Genomic DNA, 21,373 nt, shown 5'->3' with positions numbered 1-21,373 from the left:
GGTGAATTAAGTATCTGTAACAGTGAGCTACACACAAATGAGAGTAAAGATATCTAAGTATAGCACGTAAGTAAGTGAAATTTCTGTTTCAGTAAGTCAAAAGATTGACCATGAATCATAACTTCACTTTTAAAGATTCCAGTGAAGCACTGTTTACCCAAACAATAAATTACTTTTTGAGTTCAGTGTCCTACTAATATGAAAAAGCTAGTTGTCCATTGTTCAGAGTCATCATTTGAAATCAGGATACTTTTTTTCTATACCCATTTTTGATTAAGAGTTATGTAAATACCAAGAGCTCAAAAAACACATTTTCTGAGGAATGTTTAATTTTTACACTTGACACTTCCTCTGTATTCTCTGCAATTTTAATGTTGAACTCTGATGAGAACAGGTTCAAAAAATAATTGATTGGAGCAGTACAATAAACATCCACACCCCATTTTGCCTGGATCTTAAAAATTTGTTCATAAATTAAGGAAATTATCTGCTTCTCATAGCGTCTTTGCTTGACCAACACCAAAAGTGTTATCTTGGAATACAAATTGTCTTTGCACTGACCAGAAAGTGCGAACTACATTGTACTGTTTATGGTTTTGAGTATTGATATATCTTCTTTTCTGCTGTGACTGTTCTTATCAGTTTTAATGTGCATAGTGCATGATAGATATGCTAAGCAATATCTTCAAAAACTGCAAGTCCTACAGTAACATACACATCAACCGTAATTCACTGAGTTTTGACTGCCAGCATACTTGTTAACATAACTTGTCAGCTTATGCATTTCAAATCTGATTAGTTCAGGATACAGACCAGTAAAATTAGAACTATTGTCTTCCTTGATTTACTGTCTTCACCACCACCACCACCACCACCACCACCACCACCACAACCACCGCTACCTTATGAGTATTCTACTGCTGGTGCTTCTTCTCGCTTCCTGTATTCCACTTCCCCCAATGATGCCGCTCTCTTTCTTGTAATCCTTTGGCATCCATTGCATCCTGGACCTTGCAACTCCAACTTGTCGTAGGCTGTTTACAATTTCTTCTATCCACCAGGCTCCACTGCCATACTTTATTTGGCCATCAGCTTTAATCCACCCTTTCTAGGTGCCCATACAGTTTTAGACATTTCATCCCTATGGTGTTGATTATTGATTAATCGATACCCATAGGCTCTCTTATGTTGGTATTTGGTACATAGGCCAGCTTGGAGATGCCACAACTTCACCCCCTAAAGTCCATCTCTAGTGCAAGTTACTTGTTTCTCTGATACTTGTTCATTACTCATGTTTCTGCTCTTTACATAGTGACATTATCAACAGCTGAATGATATATCACTTGTTTGGTCCATTTTGTTATTCCGTAGGACAGAGTTCAGTTGTAATTGCCGTGCTCTATTTTATTATTTATGTCATCTTCACTTTTTCCATTTGATGATATCATAATCCCCAAACTTAAAATACTTACATCCCCTGTTCTTACTGGCTCCAACCTTCAGATGCTCTATGTTGTTGTCAGATATTCTATTTTTGTTAAGGTAATTGTGAGGCATCCTATTTCATACTCTTCTTTTTACTTCTGAAACATGTACTCACCACCATCCTGGTCTCCTGCTACAGTGACCTTAAAAATCAGTGAAGAGAAGTGTGTACACGATTTCATCCCCCAGAGGGACTCCCACACTTGCTTCTCCATCACAGATGTGTGTAAGCTGAAAAAATTTGAGCTGTTTCAGTGTGGCAAATTTGAGACAAGAAGGAATCACAAGTGTTTTGAGCATTGCATGTGAGTTCTACATGTGTTCATCAAAAAACCTTCCCTCAAGGATCTATGAAAGTAATTTCAGGTTTTCCTGCAGCAAGAGCTTCATAGTTAAAGGCAGAGAAGTAGCAAATACTTCATATACTGTTACAAACATGCTCCATCTCATACAACATGGGAGACAACAAATGAACAGATTTTCTGGGGCAGCCAAGGAAAGCAGCATCATAAATGCTGTACTGCAGAGACACTTACACAAGGAACGTGACAGTGAAACTGTGATTTATCAGTGTGGTTTAGTGGTTTGCACCTTGATGAAGAGAGACCATATTTCCCTTTATGGTGCTTCCTCTGTCTTTAGTGTTGACATTTGGAAAAAGCTAGATATACAAATGGTGTCCCAATGTTGTCACTCATGTTGCAGTTTGGCTAATCTAGTTGATGCACATGTAGAAAGGGGGTGGGAGGAAAGCTACAAAATTTGATATGTGAAGCATTAAAGTGGTTAGAGTGGACGCTTGGAGGTGTGTGCATTGATAGAAATATTCAAACGTTCTGTGGACTTGCATTATGTCAGATACATTCAATCCTTGAGGGTGGTGACTCCCAGTCGGTCAAGTCTGTTGTGGAAGTAAACCCTTCACATACTCTGTTGCAGAACTATGATGTGTAGGGTGTGCTCAGTGTGTGTTCAGAGTCATCTGAAACAACTTCTCATCCTCTTGCATTGACAACATCCATAAGGTGATGTATTTGACAAAGTTCTGACTGAACTTCGTGGAACAAGGCTGGATTGAATAATTTTTCTTGTAGCATTGTCTTAAGGTAAAAAGTGTAGAACAGGGAAGAAGTTAACAGAGGAATCTGAATATTTCCCCTTGCATGTTCATATTAAACAATGCTGTATCAAAAAAATTATATTAGACTGTTAGTTAAATGTCAATCTACAACAGAACTCCAGTTGCATGTATGATTTGAGTTCCTAACATCTTATCAGTTTCTGCATGGCAGTAGTATACAATGAACACAATCATAAGATAAAGACTTGACATAATGTGAACACTTTCTGTGTGTTGAACATGCTTAATGGCTTTCAGCCATTAAAGTGAATAGTAGGTAATATGATATACACATCATTTTCCTGCACATATTCTATGAGTCTATGAGTTTCTTTTCTTTAGTTAATATATAAAGAAGGAATGCTTTCTTGTCAATGAATTGAGACTTGAGTACTTGTATGCTTTCACCTAAAAGCATAAAATTATATCCAAAATGTTGGAAAAGACATATTTTTCAACTTGACGTGTCTTCTCTATGGTAAATAGCAATCTGTATTTTCCTACATTGTTGATATTCCTTCCTGGAGTTTCCTCTGTGTAATTATAGGTATCAGTACTATAAAGTGTGCTCTACTATTTTGTTACAGAATATTTCAAGAATGGTTACACACTCTATCTGAATTCAGGTTTGAGTTCAAGTCGTAACCATTATGGTCAAAGAGTCATTACAAGAGAAGCAGATCTCGTTACTGCTCATGAATTTGGACATAACTGGGGCTCAGAACATGATCCTGACATACCAGAATGCAGTCCCAGTGCAAGTCAAGGTGGATCATATCTGATGTATACATACAGTGTCAGTGGATATGATGTCAATAACAAGGTGAGTTTGACTATAGATGAATGCAGCATATAGCTGTGGCATTTAAAAAATGGAAAACATTTTCAGAGTATAACATTCGATATCTATAGCCCAATTTCTAGAAGATTCACCAGATCCGCTAATAATGTGTTTTCAGTCTTCTGTAGAATAGAGGTTTCTCTAATTCCTGACGTTCAGTAGACACAAATAATAATGTAGATCAATGATCCATTACATTGTGTTATAAAAATACATCCAACTAAGCATATTTTATTGATATGACAGTTCACTGAGCAATTCTTATGGTTCTCTACGCCAACTCTGTTAGCAGGTGAAACTAAAGAAAACTAAGCAGAACATGTTAGGCATAAAGAATTGTCTTTCAGATAGTATTCAAGCAGGTATGCTCTTTTGTTGGGTAGTAAATTAGGTATGCTCTTTTGTTTGGTAGTAAATTGAGTTGTACATTTACAAATTCTTTTCAGAAAAAAAGATAAATTCTACAATAAGCTGAGTAACATTTCATCCTGGTGTATCAACAAATTTTAAGTATGTTCATCTTCTGCTAAAAGTAACAAATAGAAAGCAATGGTATAACATGCCAAGTCCTTAACATTTGCCTCAAAAATCTAGATTTTCATGAGCCACACTGACAATTTTTACTTCTGCTAGTAGCTATCTCCTACCTTTTTAATTTCACAAAAGTGTCCTGCATACCGTGCGGGACTTGTACTCCTGAAAGGAAAGAAAGAAAAAAAAGAATATGGTGAAGAAATAGCATATTCACAGTGATTGTGAACTCTCACCCCCATACAAGGAGATAGAAATTCTAGTGGAATAAAGATAATCCTTGCCACTAATGACCGAGGTGTAGCAAATTAGTATTGATGTATTTTCAGCTGGGTCCAGTCAACAAGCCTCAAAATGAGTATAAATGGAACATATATACTGCTCATTGTCAAAGCTATTTTTATCAAGCTTTAAATGAAGTCAGTCATAAAATACATATCAGTAAATGTAAATTGAAACATTAAAAACACTTGTATAGGCACATAGTCCCAACTACACTACTTATGGCAGAGGTTGAGTTCACACTGAGGCTGCTGTTTACAGTTAACACCACAACTGGTGTCAATGTACGTTACACCAATCTACAGCATCCTCCGTACATGTATGATGCATTGACAGTTTATATTAACTTTATTTTACCTTCGCAATTCATATGTGTTATCATTTTATTTATTATTGTACTTTTAAAAAAACTTTTGTACGTAAGGCAAGTTAGGAAATTGTAACTCATGGTGATAACTGTGTGAAGTAGCCAGTGGCTTCAGTTACTAATGCACATTTTACAGCTGAACATAATTTAAAAAAACCAAACATTTTTTTCAGATATTTAAATCAGTAAAATTTTAACACTGTGCTACATACTAAGTGCAGTTAAAGGAATTGGAACAGACAAGGCTGCTGCCACAAGTCATCATACTATCAGTAATATGTTGATAGACCAGAAACACATCTGCTTTAGCAGTCCTCTCTTATGAGTTTCATATACAAATCCATTGTAATTTACTCAGTTTGGTGTTAAAACTAATGAACCATTTTCTACATCATGTAATAATGTGAGAAATACTTTACATTTGCCTCTGTAAACTTGGTACTCATATGCAATGTAGGAGGGCTGTATTCATAACTAGGTGATTATCGTTAGATCAGTGTGTCTGTTGAGATCAGTGCATAGGAGCTGAATCTCAATGATTTTCAAACTGTTCCAAAAACTGGGAGCTTCATGTGGCTACGTGCTCATTAAGCAGTGTCAAAGATGAGGCTTGACAACAGAAGATTTCAAACTCCTTCAACAGGTCCACACTGTCTTCTCTTTTGTTTCCAAATGGAATCAAACATATTTTCCATTGTTTGTTTAGACTTGTCACATATTTCAACTCAGCATGTACTCTGTGTACAGTAAGATAATTTGTTTTGAACAACACAATCCTCCTCTGAAAAGTATCTACATGGAGTTATCCTGCTTTACCTGGCTTAAAACATACATTTGGCGTGAAGAAGCATGTGACATGGTATTTCATTACTAATTACTTTTGCAGTGTCTGGTCTATTCCTCTTCCATGAACTTCATTATGTTTCCTATGTGACAAGTGGTTTGAAAGCCTGCTGAGTCCTCGTTTCGACGACTTCTATCAGTCACTCTTCCATATCTATATGATACTGTTTTCATTCTGTGGGTCCTATTTCCTGCTACCACTTACCAGACGTCTTTACCCGTGTACCTCCTCAAACTTTCGAATATCTTTCTGTAACTGTCCAGTTAACTCTCTCTAATTGGCTACTTCCCTTCCCCTCCACAAAGACTCCTCAGTGCCACAGAATAATTTTTCCCAGTTCACCTTCTTTTGTTGATATGTTCTTCTCAATAAGACCATGTGTCTTAAGAGCTCCACATAATCCCAGAACTGACTACCATTTATCGGTTCAAACACTTCATGTTCATGTTTGTTTCCAAACTCTGTGGCAATGTGGGTCAAATAATGAAAATAAATTTTCTGTATCAAGAATGTGAAAATCACTTAAAATATATGACAGAACAGGGAAAATGTTTTATGGGAATTGTACTAAAATTTAGATCTAAGGACATGTGTATTGCAAATTATACATGTTAAAACCTGTGACTTTTGCAATAGGTATGCATTCTTCCTGTGCCCATCACACACTTTGTCAATGGCCAAGCACACATTTAACGTACAATCTTAGTCATCTTCCTATCACAGCCACTGTTTGAATCTTTTGGGTATCTAAACATCGCTAAAGTTTGAGTTGTCTTCTATATTTTTGTCTCTCCCTCTATATAATTTTTTAAAATTCAAATCAAGAAGGTAGTAATATGGGAATGCTAAGACTAAATTGTCTTAAATAATTCACTTAATACTTATGGAAAATTACTTTCAGTGCCCATATGAAAACACTCCAATAATTCAGCTAGAGAACAGGTGAACAGTCTGATGTGAAATAGGGAATGAACAGTTTTCCTTGAAGAAAAACCATGAACAATTTTCTAGAAGAAAAGTGATTGAAGGTAACAAAGCACAATTCACATTCCAAGGAAAAGAATATTCAGGAGTTGCTACAACAGCATATTTGCTGTATTATTTGCATATGAAATGAATTGCGAAAAACAGAACAGTGATACCCCCCCCCCACACACACACAGGCAATGCTATGCCTACTGTTACCCATAGGACACTGAAGACAAATACAGATCAGAAAGTAATTAAATTGAGAATGATGACTGAAGAAAAAACTGCATCATTCTGTGAACCCCAAAGTCCCACCACCACCATTCTGAATATGAGACAAACATAGAAGGAACAAAGATAAACGATACCAGGGTCTTCACAACTTAAACATAAAGCTTCCCCTTTTCCTTTGTGGAGATTTCTACTCCCTGGTACAGCTTGCTTCAAGGCAAGACAGCTCAGCGGGAAATAGTTGACAATACAGCCCAGTTACCACTTCACTTCTTGGCGTGATCTGTCAGACAGAACAATGCCTGAAAGCAAGTTGGAAAAATGATTACTTAGCAAGGCAGACTTACTACCTTTCAGTCAACTTACTCTATTCAGTCCTCGAAACAGAATCCAAGAATAGGTATATCATACTGAAAGTTCCATCTACCATGCTGCTGAAGCACGCATCTGACATGGCCACAGCTCATGTCCTGATGGCACACTTTCCCCTCTGCCTTGTCAACAAAGCCATACCAGCTACAGAGGGCTTAGGATTGACAGCAGTGGCATGCAGATATACACTGATGAGCCAAAACATAATGATTGCCGCTTAATAGCTTGTTAATCCATCTTTGGAATAAAATACATCACTGATTCTGTGTATCAGGGATCTGACAGTTTGTTGGTAGGTTTGCGGAGGAAACTGGTGTTAGATGTCTAAGCACAGGTCCTGTAATTCATGTAAATAATGAGCTGCTGCTTTGTGTACATGGTGATGGCACCCAATAGCGCCCCAGATCAGTTTCATAAGATTTACATCAGGCAAATTTGGTCATCGAGACATCAGCATGGGTTCACTATAAAGTTCCTCAAACCACTGTATTGCAGTTTCGGCCTCAAAACATGGTCAATCATACTGCTGAAAGATGAGATCGCCACCGGGGAAGACATCAAGCACAAAGTAATGCAGGTGGTTCGCAGCTGTCAGCATGCCTTCGATTGCTACCACAGATTCCACGAAAGTGCAGGAGAATGTCTCCCATAGCGTAATACTGCTCTCACCATCCTGGTGTGCTGCGTGTTTCTAGCTGCTGTTCATCTCAATGATGGCATTTGTGAGGACAATCATCGACCTAATGTAGCAAACATGTGATTCACCAAAAGAGCCACCACGTTTCCAATAACCGATGGTCGAATCCCGATGAATCCACGCCCACTGCAATTGTAATTGACAATGTTGCTGGGTCAGCATGTGAACACAGGGATGGTCTGCTGCTGAGCTCCATGTTCAACAGATGCCACATATCACTATCTATTCTACTTTACAGGGAAGAAACCCCTCCAAACCCAATGTTCTGTGAAGAGTCATGGACATCCAACAATTAGTGCCTAGTAGTAGTTTCACTGTCCTTCTACCTCTTTCCGTAGATGCTCATGACAATATCATGTGAACATTTGACCAGTTTTATCGTTCTGAGATACTCGTTCACAGGCTCAGCATAATAATAATCTGCCCTTTGTCAGAGTCACTTATCTCAACAGGTTTTCCCATTTGCAGCCCACATCTTTGCCAGGGTGCTCCCACGTCTGTGTCTGCTCTACTTGTATACTTTTGTTACTGTGTCACGTGCCCGCAACACCACCAGGCACCATCCAACATCACAGTGGACAGTGGTCATAATGTTTTGGATTATCAGTGTATAAGATGGCACCCAAAGGAAGACATTCAGTCTGAGCATAGTAGCAAGACATTTTGCCAAAATATCTGGGAGATTCCACCCTGCTGAAAACCCAAGAGCAGTTCAAGATCATGATAAACTGGGATAGCCTAAGATCACACATCAATCCAACAGTCTACTTGCCACATTCATAGGCAGCATTTTGCCTCCAGTTAGAATTCAGGGACATGCCAACAGTTCTTTGGCTGTTCAAGGCAATAGCAAATAGTTGCTTCTGCTGCACATATAGGAGATCTCTCAGCCCTTGGTAACTGACATTGCTACTGGTGTCTATTAACAAGCTTTTCCATCCAGATAAATGATATGTTTCTAGTAGTGAGGCTAAACTTTCACTGGAGTATTAAAGGGAAGTGATCCCCCTAACACCATCCATTGCTCCATAAGAGCTACAGTAGTATGATAGACTATAAAGAGAGTTTCAGAAAGAGTTGCAAGGTCACCAGTTACTGCTGTATTGCAGATTGGAAGTTTTGTAATCAACCTGAGAGATAGCTCTGCGCCGGCCGCGGTGGCCGTGCGGTTCTGGCGCTGCAGTCCGGATCCGCGGGACTGCTACGGTCGCAGGTTCGAATCCTGCCTCAGGAATGGGTGTGTGTGATGTCCTTAGGTTAGTTAGGTTTAAGTAGTTCTAAGTTCTAGGGGACTTATGACCTAAGATGTTGAGTCCCATAGTGCTCAGAGCCATTTGAACCATTTTTTTTTTATAGCTCTGGTATTAACGATAGATCTTCAGTTCCATGACCAGAGCCACAAGTAAACAGCTGAACTGGATTCCAAGAGAAACCAAGTTGTTAGTGAGGATCTGATAAGTGGCATGGTAATATGGTACAAACAGTATTCATGTTAAACACAGCACAGGTTGCGAGCTGAAGAACTGGCTCCTGCGCAGACCAGTGCCACAGCTGTTTCATGTGGTGCGAGGAGAGTGGCACTTACTGCAGTATTTGGAATGATACACAGGCGGCGCCCTCAGTGGCATACAGATAGTAGCAAACTTAATATTACTGTCTGATAGGCATACCAAAATAACATATTTAGTTGTTGATGATTCCATAACTTTTCACTATGAAGTGTGTGAACACTATGTTCATAGCTTAGACTTATCAGAATATATACCCACATGAAATTGATGAAATGTATGATGAGATAAAAGAAATTATTCAGGTAGTGAAGGGAGACAAAAATTTAATAGTCATGGGTGACTGGAATTCGAGAGTAGGAAAAGGGAGAGAAGGAAACATAATAGGTGAATATGGATCGGGGCTAAGAAATGAAAGAGGAAGCCGCCTGGTAGAATTTTGCGCAGAGAATAACTTAATCATAGCTAACACTTGGTTTAAGAATCATGAAAGAAGGTTGTATACATGGAAGAACCCTGGAGATACAAAAAGGTATCAGATACATTATATAATGGTAAGATAGAGATTTAGGAACCAGGTTTTAAATTGTAAGACATTTCCAGGGGCAGATGTGGACTCTGACCACAATCTATTGGTTATGAACTGTAGATTAAAACTGAAGAAACTGCAAAAAGGTGGTAATTTAAGGAGATGGGACCTGGATAAACTGAAAGAACCAGAGTTTGTACAAAGTTTCAGGGAGAGCATAAGGGAACAATTGACAGGAGTGGGGGAAAGAAATACAGTAGAAGAAGAATGGGTAGCTTTGAGGGATGAAATAGTGAAGGCAGCAGAGGATCAAATAGGTAAAAAGATGAGGGCTAGTAGAAACCCTTGGGTAACAGAAGAAATATTGAAGTTAATTGATGAGAGAAGAAAATATAAAAATGCAGTAAATGAAACAGGCAAAAAGGAATACAAACGTCTCAAAAATGATATCGACAGGAAGTGCAAAACTGCTAAGCAGGGATGGCTAGAGGACAAATGTAAGGATGTAGAGGCTTATCTCACTAGGGGTAAGATAGATACTACCTATAGGAAAATTAAAGAGACCTTTGGAGAAAAGCGAACCACTTGAATGAATATCAAGAGCTCAGATGGAACCCCAGTTATAAGCAAAGAAGGGAAAGCAGAAAGGTGGAAGGAGTGTATAGGGTCTTTACAAGGGCAGTGTACTTAAGGACAATATTATGGAAATGAAAGACAATGTAGATGAAGATGAAATGGGAGATTTGATACTGCGTGAAGAGTTTGACAGAGCACTGAAAGACCTGAGTCGAAACAAGGCCCCCGGAGTAGACAACATTCCATTAGAACTACTGACAGCCTTGGGAGAGCCAGTCCTGACAAAATTCTACCATCTGGTGAGCAAGATGTACGAGACAGGCGAAATACCCTCAGACTTCAAGAAGAGTATAATAATTCCAATCCCAAAGAAAGCAGGTGTTGACAGATGTGAAAATTACCGAACTATCAGTTTAATAAGCCATGGCTGCAAAATACTAACACGAATTCTTTACAGACAAATGGAAAAACTAGTAGAAGCTGACCTCGGGGGAAGATCAGTTTGGATTCCATGGAAATGTTGGAACACGTGAGGCAATACTGACCCTACAACTTATCTTAGAAGAAAGATTAAGGAAAGGCAAACCTACATTTCTAGCATTTGTAGACTTAGAGAAAGCTTTCAACAATGTTGATTGGAATACTCTCTTTCAGATTCTGTAGGTGACAGGGTTAAAATACAGTGAGCGATAGGCTATTTACAATTTTTACAGAAAGCAGATGGCAGTTATGAGAGTCGAGGGGCATGAAAGGGATGCAGTGGTTTGGAAGGGAGTGAGACAAGGTTGTAGCCTCTCCTCGACATTATTCATTCTGTATATTGAGCAAGCAGTAAAGGAAACAAAAGAAAAATTTGGAGTAGGTATTAAAATCCACGGAGAAGAAATAAAAACTTTGAGATTCGCCGATGACATTGTAATTCTGTCATAGACAGCAAAGGACTTGGAAGAGCAGTTGAACGGAATGGACAGTGTCTTGAAAGGAGGGTATAAGATGAACATCAACAAAAGCAAAACGAGGAATGTAGTCGAATTAAGTCGGGTGATGCTGAGGGAATTAGATTAGGAAATGAGACACTTAAAGTAGTAAAGGAGTTTTGCTATTTGGGAAGCAAAATAACTGATGATGGTTGAAGTAGAGAGGATATAAAATGTAGACTGGCAATGGCAAGGAAAGTGTTTCTGAAGAAGAAAAATTTGTTAACATTGAGTATAGATTTAAATTTCGGGAAGTCGTTTCTGAAATTATTTGTATGGAGTGTAGCCATGTATGGAAGTGAAATGTGGACGATAAATAGTTTAGACAAGAAGAGAATAGAAGCTTTCGAAATGTGGTGCTACAGAAGAATGCTGAAGATTAGATGGGTAGATCACATAACTAATGAGGAGGTATTGAATAGAATTGGGGAGAAGAGGAGCTTGTGGCACACCTTGACTAGGAGAAGGGATCAGTTGGTAGGACATGTTCTGAGACATCGAGGGATCACAATTTAGTATTGGAGGGCAGCGTGAAGGGTAAAAGTCATAGAGGGAGACCAAGAGATGAATACACTAAGCAGATTCAGAAGGATGTAGGCTGCAGTACGTACTGGGAGATGAAGAAGTTTGCACAGGATAAAGTAGCATGGAGAGCTGCATCAAACCAGTCTCATTTTTGAGACGTTTGTATTCCTTTTTGCCTGCTTCATTTACTGCATTTTTATATTTTCTCCTTTCATCAATCAAATTCAATATTCCTTCTGTTACCCAAGGAGTTCTACTAGCCCTTGTCTTTTTACCTACTTGATCCTCTGATGCCTTCACTACTTCATCCCTCAAAGCTACCCATTCTTCTTCTACTGTATTTCTTTCCCCCATTCCTGCCATTTTTTCCCTTACGCTCTCCCTGAAACTCTCTACAACCTCTGGTTCTTTCAGTTTATCCAGGTCCCATCTCCTTAAATTCCCACCTTTTTGCAGTTTCTTCAGTTTCAATCTACAGTTCATAACCAATAGATTGTGGTCAGAGTCCACATCTGCCCCTGGAAATGTCTTACAATTTAAAACCTGGTTCCTAAATCTGTGTCTTACCATTATATATTCTATCTGAAACCTGTCAGTATCTCCAGGGTTCTTCCATGTATACAACCTTCTTTCATCATTCTTGAACCAAGTGTTAGCTATGATTAAGTTGTGCTCTGTGCAAAATTCTACCAAGTGGCTTCCTCTTTCATTTCTTAGCCCCAATCCATATTCACCTACTGCGTTTCCTTCTCTCCCTTTTCCTACTACCGAATTCCAGTCACCCATGACTATTAAATTTTCATCTCCCTTCACTATCTGAATAATTTCTTTGATTTCATCATAAATTTCTTCAATTTCTTTGTCATCTGCAGAGCTAGTTGGCATATAAACTTGTACTACTGTAGTAGGCGTGGGCTTCGTGTCTATCTTGGCCACAATAATGCGTTCACTATGCTGTTTCTAGTAGCTTACCCACACTCCTATTTTCCTATCCATTATTAAAGCTACTACTGCATTACCCCTATTTGATTTTGTATTTATGATCCTGTATTTGCCTGACCAAAAGTCTTGTTCCTCCTGCCACTGAACTTCACTAATTCCCACTATATCTAACTTTAACCTATCCATTTCCCTTTTTAAATTTTCTAACCTACCTGCCCGATTAAGGGATCTGACATTCCACGCTCCGATCCGTAGATTGCCAGTTTTCTTTCTCCTGATAACGACATCCTCTTGAGTAGTCCCCTCCCAGAGATCCGAATGGGGGACTATTTTACCTCTGGAATATTTTACCCAAGAGGACGCCATCATCATTTATCCATACAGTAAAGCTGCATGCCCTCAGGAAAAATTACGGCTGTAGTTTCCCCTTGCTTTCAGCCGTTTGCAGTACCAGCACAGCAAGGCAGTGTACTGTTATCAGATCTATAAGTAATAAAATGTCGGCCATCTTTAATTAAAGTATGACTTACTTTTTGTGTAAAATTGCCTACTCTGGATCTGAGGCTAGAATATGTCCATGGTAATGCGTATGTGTCATGAGAGGTGACCAAAAGGAGTCTGAAATGAGCTTTTGTTTTGACAGCTGAGGTGGCACCCATGGGACATTACATTATATTACTTAGGAAGAGCTGTTGATCAGAGTAATTAGCATCTGGATATATGATCACCAGTGAAACACATCAAACTCACTCATATAGGTGGCTATACCAACATGGCTTTTTCGTCACAAAGAAAACAATATTTCAGTGCAGAGCCCTACTGCCCCATAGCATTCTCACCTGTGGCCCTGCCATGGCCTGAACCCCAGGCAAGAAGAAATTGATGTAGACAATTTACCCAGTTTTTGGTAAGCTCCAGAACTGATTGACAGTATTTTTTAACAACAAAGCCATTGCTTTTCATCAAAAATATTGATGATAGTTTTGAATAAGTTGCTGCAATAGGGAAAATGTGTGATGGAAGTATTTTACTAAAAACTTTTGAGTGCTAAGCAGCAACATGCACTTCAGATCTATGCCAGGCTTGAAGAGATTAAGTCACAGTCACTCCTCATAACATATTCAACAGGATTCAGGGTCTCATCTTCCAAAGGGGCTTAACATTACAAACAGACTAAGAACTGCATACTAATCTAGAGAACCAAGAGTGCTCTTGTGAAATATAATGCAACCTGACATCTCTCGATGAATGTGACTACACAAGTTTTCCAAAATTTCATTTGTGTGTGAAAATTTACATACCAAGTGATGGTGAACTGGTAGATGCTTGAAGATAGACACAGTCTATCCCATGAAAGCCTACTTACAGTGTTTCAAGAACCAGTTTTAAGTGAAGAATCTAGGTATATGCTGCAACACCCTACATATTGTTGCTGTAGGCAGTATAAAGATGAGATTAGACTCATTACAGTGTGCCTAGAGGTGTTTAAACATTCATTCTTCCTGCACTCAGTTCATGAATGGAATGGGAAAAATCTCTAACAACTGGTACAAAGGGAAGTACCACCTGCAATACACTTCAGTGGTTTGCAGAGTACAGATGTAGACATAGATGATGAAAAAGATGTAAAAAATATTGTGTGCATTTACAACTCATAAAACAAAACCATCAGAGATATCCCATATAGTGGAAAACATGGAATGTTTCCAAGCCATAAAACACATGGAAACAAGTCAGCCTATACAGTTCCATCTTTAAAACTAATGCGGTTTCAAAATGAGGCCCACTGAAAGTGATATATAAGTGTTGAAACAAGTTTGAGAAAAAAAAGCAACAACATTTTCCGCCGCAGAACATGGAGTTTTAAAACATTACAACATCAGGTTTAAACTGAGTGTAGTCTTGTATGGAAGCTCAACATGGATGATAAACAGTTTTGACAACAAGAGTATAGAATGTTTCGTAATGTGTGGCTGCAAAAGAATGCTGAAGATACGTAAGTAACAAAGTGATACAGAATCAAACTGGCAAAAAAGAAATTTATGGCACAAATTGACTAAAAGGGGAGGGGGGGGGGGGAGAGAGAGAGAGAATCAGTTGAGAGGAAACATCCTGAGGCACTAAGGTGTTATGAATTTGGTAACGGAAGGAAGTGTAGTCGGTAAATACTGTGGAGGTAGTCCAAGGTGTGGGTACAGTAAGTAAATGAGGCTGAATGTAGGTTGCACATATTATGCAGAGATGAAGAAGCTTGCCAAAATAGATTAGCGTGACAAGCTGTATCGAACCATTCGTAAGAATGAAAGCCACGAGGACAATAACAACAAAAGTGGTAAAACACAGGGGAGCTATACATCTTAGGGTACTTTACACTGTATTATAAAAATACACCATTTGAAAGCAAATCTGAATCTGTGAAAGATCAATGTTTTGTTTTGTGATGCATATTTTTGGAATAGAAAAAGAGAGTCTGACTTGTTTGCACATTTTGTTAATGAAGTTTTACTTACTTTTTGTTTTGTTGCTCTACTTGTGTGCAGATTTTTATGGACTCTTAATCCTTCATGTGAAGAAATATTGGCAATGAATTCATGTATTAAGGAGGATATATTTTCATTTCTGCCTTCATATTTACTTTTGTAGAGATTTTCACCCTGCAGTCTACGTTCCATTCGTAAAGTCCTCCAAGCTAAATCTGGCCGTTGTTTCTCTGAGCCAGAGGAATCATTTTGCGGAAATTTAAGAGTGGAAGGAGATGAAGAATGTGATGCTGGTCTCCTGGGCACAGAAGATAATGATGCCTGTTGTGATAAAAATTGCAAGCTCCGTCGTAATCAGGGAGCAGTTTGCAGGTTTGTGTTATACAAACAAATATTTCTAACCCCAGCTTCATTGGCCTTGTTAACAGGCAGTTGAAACATGCATTTGTATTACAACACATGAAGCACTATGCAACAAATCACAGAGGAACAGTGCTACAGAAAAGAAACACCACAAAAAAGCATGAAATAGTATGAATTCCTTACAGTTCTCTCTCCATCTAATTCTCTGCATATTTCAATTCATAAATTATCTTACGTTGAACGCTTTTTTGTTTTCCATGTTTTTTTTTGTGGTGGAAGGAACTGGTCCCAAAACTGTATTTCTTCATTGTATTACAGAAAACAATTCACCCTGCAGTTAGCATATGGCTTTATTTTCATACTGGTTTTATATCATTATAAGTACACACTCTGTGCAAACAATTCATTTGAATTTACATCACTTGTACAGCCTGAAATGAAAGAAATGAATTGTGTGCATTGAGAATGAGGTTATAATGCATTGAAGCCGAAGTATGAATAAATATAATTTGGCAACTGTAGGGTGAAGATTTTTATCTTTATACATTCATTTATTTTCTTACCAATAACATTTTGCTACACTAGCTGTCAATGGATGGTTAAAAATATCACTTTATTTTGCTTTCATGTCTACAGTTTCAGCTGTGAAGCCATTCACAAATGGTTGCATAGTATAACATATCAAAATGTATTTTTTTAAATTGTGGTCAAAGACTATGAATAAATAGTCTGAAAATGGATGCTCTTGGATAAGAGAGTGACTGCACAGCCATAACTATGCAGTAATGTAAGCAAAACAAGCAGATATTTTTACACATTCAGTGACAGCCAGTGTAGTAGAACATTATTATTTAGGCAATTTGTGGTGGCCGGAGACCCTGTTGCAACTAAAACATTCATTTGTTGTTTACTTGTATGCTCAGTGACAAGAATTCGCCTTGCTGCCAAAACTGTCAGTACATGCCTGTCGCAGTCAAGTGTCGTGATGCACAGTACGCCACATGTGAGCAAGAGTCCCGCTGCACAGGAACATCATCTGAATGTCCTCGTAGTCCTCCTATGGAGGATGGTACTGGTTGCCTCGAAAGGGGCCAGTGTCGTCGTGGAAAGTGTGTTCCATACTGTGAAACTCAGGGCCTCCAAAGCTGTATGTGTGACACAAGTGAGTCACTATTCATACTCATTATATTCACAGGCATTCTGCAGTATTGATTCACTGCCATCTTGAAGTATTCACACATTACTTATTAAGCACAACTCTCTCTCTCTCTCTCTCTCTCTCTCTCTCTCTCTCTCTATCTCTATCTATCTATCTATCTATCTATCTGTCTATCTATCTATCTACCTCTATCTATCTTTCATGCTGTGTAGTAGTGTTACACAGGGTGTATCACAATTAACAAAAACTGAGACAGGTGAGAGTATACAATAACTACTAACATTCTATTAAACATTGGTCAGTACACAAGTTAATTGTGATGTGTGATTACTAGACACAGGAAAAAAATGTTTTATTTTATGACCAAATTTGGTGCTATTTTTTGCCACATTTTGTGGTGTTCTGTGCCACATTCAGCTTTATTTTTTCCTAAGTTTAGCATTATTTTTTGCCAAATGTAATGTTAATTTTTGCCAAATTTAGTGTTATTTTTTGCCAAATGTGGTGTTATTTCTTGCCAAATGTGGTGTTATTTTTTGCCGAATGTGGTGTTATTTTTTGCCAAATGTGGTGTTATGTCTTGCCAAATATAGTGTTATCTTGTGCCAAATTCGGTATTGCCAAATTCAGTGTTATTTGTTTGCCATTTTTGCTTCTATTATTTTATTTTTCAGTTGTGTCAATTTTCACTACTAATAATGATGCACCTGTGTATAGAGTACTTGGAAACCTAAAATATGTTTTCATATTGTGTCATCTCATCGTCATCTCTCTAGAGTATAAAACCGCAAAGCCTCTTTCTTTCAGTTGGAGATGCCTGTAAACGATGCTGTCGTATGAATCTCAATGACACTTGTTTTCCTGTGGATCCAATGGATATTCTTCCAGATGGAACACCTTGTATTCAGGGATTCTGCAACAAGGTGTGATATGATTTTCATTAAATAACATTGCTTATTCACAAACCAGAATTAAATTTTTATTGCTGAATGTGCTGAAGTGAAAGGAACTAAAACAAGTAGAGAGATTGATATGTTTGGTAAACCAGATAAAGAGGCAATAGTGTCATAGCTCTGGACCAGAACTTGTAGAGGAACTGTGGCTCAAGTTTAAAAGAACAATGTTGACACTAAACACATGATAAATATATATCTAGTAGGACAGTTCATTCTAGGGATGAATAATACAGGTATTAGTGTCATTGTCATTGAAAAACAGCTGAAATTCCTGAAACTGACTATGGCCCCATAGACCCTTGCCAGATCGTATACAGAATTAGTGCCTTTATTAAATAAAATATACTGTAGATCCTGTGACACTGTGCCCCGTGGTTGGAAGAAAATGTAGGACAAACCCTTCTGCAGTAAGTGTTGCAAAAGTGGTCTACAGAACTTCTGTCCAATAGCATTGTAAATTTTAGAACATCAGAAGGTATCTGTAACAGAATGACTCTTTCAAGCTGACCAGCATAACTTCTGAAACCAGCATTCATGGGAAACCTAACTTGTGTTTTTCTCATGTGACATCCTGAAAGCCATGGACCAAGGAAATTATGTGGATACATAATGTTTTTCAGATGATCGCTTTATCTGTAATAAAGCACAATTTGAAAAAACTCTGCACGAATAAGGTTGATAAATTGGTCAGACGATCATAAATGTACAATTGTACTCTTCACAAAATCCAAAGAAATAGTACTTTGCGGCTGTGACATCAGTGGATCACAATTGGCAGCAGTCAAGACAAATGAATGTCTGGGAGTGATAATTTTTGGTGTGAAAATAATGATCATACAGGCACAGTCAGAGTAGGTAAAGCAGATGGCAGACTTTGGTTGGTAGCATACTGGCAAATGTAATCTGTCTACAAAGCAAGTTGCTTACAGAACACTTGGACAATGCATCCAGGAAGATTGCTTAAATGAATGTTATCCATATATAAAGGATTAACAGGAGATATTTGAACTGGTATGTAAATTTATAGCAGAATGGTAACATTTTTGTTTGATTAATGGGGAAGCATCATTGAAATACCACTAGGCTTGAAATGGCAGGCACCTGAAAATAGATGACAACTATTATATTTTAACTAAACTTCAGTCTTGATCACAACACTTATGTCTCAATAACATAGGTGACCGGTTTCGGTTATATTTATATAACCATCTTCAGACCCATGGCTTCCATGGAGGATGGTAGGCGGAGCTCTCCTCAGCTGCTACGAAGTCAACTGAGGAGAGTTCCGCCTACCATCCTCCAAGGAAGCCATGGGTCTGAAGATGGTTATATAAATATAACCAAAACTGGTCACCTATGTTATTGAGACCTAAGCGTTGTGATCAAGACTGAACTTTAGTTAAAATATAATACTTTATTGATCACTGTTCCAAAAATGTTTACAAAAATGGTATAAGATGACAACTACTTCATGAAAGCCTACTTACAAAGTTTGTAGTACCAGAATTAAGTTAGGAATATAGAATACACTACTATGGCTATGTATTGCTCCCATAAGAGTCACGAAGATAGTCTTCGACTAACTACATTGTGCACAAAGGCATTTAAGCAGTAATTCTTCCTGCACTCCATACACACATGGAATGGAAAAAAATTCTAAGGTGTGGTAAAATAGGAAGTAGCATCTGCCATGCACTTCACGTGGTTTTGCAGGGCATGCATATAGATGTTGAAATATCTTTTTTGAACATTCTCTTTGTGTATGTTTTTGTAAACTGGGTCCCTGAGAGTATAAGATTCAGAGTTTCCCATCTGACAGTTTGAAGGACAGTGTTTTGTAGGCAGAAGATACACTTATTTTTAACACAGTCCTTAAGTTTAATGTATTCCGTTCAACAAATTTTCAGTGGGTAGATTTCATCCCTGGTTTAGGAGAGTCAGCAAAGTATTCTTCTATGGCTCCATAATCTTTTCACTGGACTCAAAATGTTTCCAGTCAAAAATTTATTCATATATGAAAACCAGTGAAAGTCATAGGATGCCAAATTTGGTTGATATTCTAACAGTTAATACCCAAAACTTTGGAGCTTCCTACTGTCAAAACGTTTTTGTGGACAGATACAGTGTCCTGGTGAAATATGAATTTCTCTTTCATGTTTTTTTTCACCTACTCATAGAGCAGACACTCTCCCCCTCTACCCCCAATACCTCTTGCTTCCACCCAACTCTCCCCCCCCCCCCCCTCCCCCCAATACCTCTTGCTTCCACCCACTTCTTTGATTCATGTTTCATTTTTGATATTGATTGTTTGGTATTTTCACAGTAGCAAATCCTTACGCAAACTCACTTGTTTTGTGCTCCTAAAATGTATTCAATCCAATGCCATATTGTGAACTTCTTTGGTGGCCTCTTTATTTATTGAAATTTTGAGATATCCTTCACATGAATTTTAATCCTTTGCCAATTGTGGATTAATTTCCATTGGTGATTTGCCATTCATAACAAAGAAAGGTGTTTATGTCAGTAAGGTATTTCAAGCTATCCATTTGAACAAAACAGACAAAACATGACTATTTTAATAAGTTCTGTTCTGTAGGTCAAGTAGATAATTAACTCCTATTATTTCCCAGCATATCCTAACATAACAAATGCTAACCCTGTACCAGGCAAAACTCAATGCTAACCCTCTGTCAGGCAAAAATTCCACATTGCCCATCTATTTAGTAACTTGCATTTTACTCATTTAATACTGATGCAGTGTTGTGTGTTGCACTTTACACTGAGAAAACAATTTTTTTTTTCCAGGGTTTGTGTGAGAAGACCATTCAGGATGTTGTAGAAAGATTCTGGGATATAATAGAGGACATCAATATAAATAAAGTTTTATTATTCTTGCGTGATAACATAGTTGGCACGGTCATCTTAATAACTGCACTTATATGGGTTCCTGCAAGTTGTGTTGTGAGCTATGTAGATCGTCGTCGTAGGATCAGGGATGACGAACGTTTTGAATGGAGACGCAGTAGTGAATTTTTTAGAGATGACAGTTATCGTGTTATTCACATGAGAATCACAAAGCAGAAGAATGGACCACAGCATCATATTCCCACATCACTTCAATAAGCTAAAGATAAGATGTGTGAAAATGTGGTGGTTCTTCCCCATTGTTGCATTTTGGATTTGTACTGAAGTAATGTAGACACATTTTTGTAAGCCTCAAGTTCATAAATATATTTATTGAGAACAAACAGCGACACTCTTTTCTAATACCAAGTGAGATGATGGAGTGGTTAAGGCACAGGATTCATTAGAGGAAAGTAGGTATAACTCCAACAAGGTAAGTCCCTGCTCTTTCCTCTCCATTTGAGCTGTTGCCTCATCTGTAGCGGATACACAGTTTTGTATTTTTCTTTTATAAATGCTGTCCTGTTGCTAATAACCTAGATGTTGATAATGCATCAGACACTAGTATTGCTGTTTCAGTTTTAAAGCAATCCATTTCACATGCAACTAAGAACACTTTGAAATTATAATAAAAATTGGCCTTGTGCGAGTAGATCGCGTGCACTGAGGATTCCATACAAACTTAATTATGTATATAGACAGTTCATCCATTTCG

At 38.0% G+C, this 21,373-nt stretch overlaps 1 protein-coding gene across 1 annotated transcript in view; it reads left to right on the top strand.

Annotated features, from left to right (window-relative positions):
- The window catches only part of LOC126259719 (ADAM 17-like protease), a 138,448-nt gene extending 117,446 nt beyond the window's left edge, over nt 1-21,002 (top strand). Inside the window, exons 9-13 of the mRNA XM_049956697.1 lie at nt 3,193-3,428; nt 15,440-15,648; nt 16,563-16,801; nt 17,606-17,721; nt 20,560-21,002. Of these exons, the coding sequence (XP_049812654.1) occupies nt 3,193-3,428; nt 15,440-15,648; nt 16,563-16,801; nt 17,606-17,721; nt 20,560-20,877 (1,118 nt within the window). The 3' untranslated portion in view covers nt 20,878-21,002. The remainder of the gene's footprint in view (nt 1-3,192; nt 3,429-15,439; nt 15,649-16,562; nt 16,802-17,605; nt 17,722-20,559) is intronic.
- The last annotated feature ends 371 nt before the right edge of the window (nt 21,003-21,373 follow it).

The sequence above is a fragment of the Schistocerca nitens genome, chromosome 5 (assembly GCF_023898315.1).
Source record: "Schistocerca nitens isolate TAMUIC-IGC-003100 chromosome 5, iqSchNite1.1, whole genome shotgun sequence".
NCBI classification, from domain to species: domain Eukaryota; kingdom Metazoa; phylum Arthropoda; class Insecta; order Orthoptera; family Acrididae; genus Schistocerca; species Schistocerca nitens.
The sequence above is the reverse complement of the archived record's forward strand: the minus strand, read 5'-3'. Positions and strand labels throughout refer to the sequence as shown.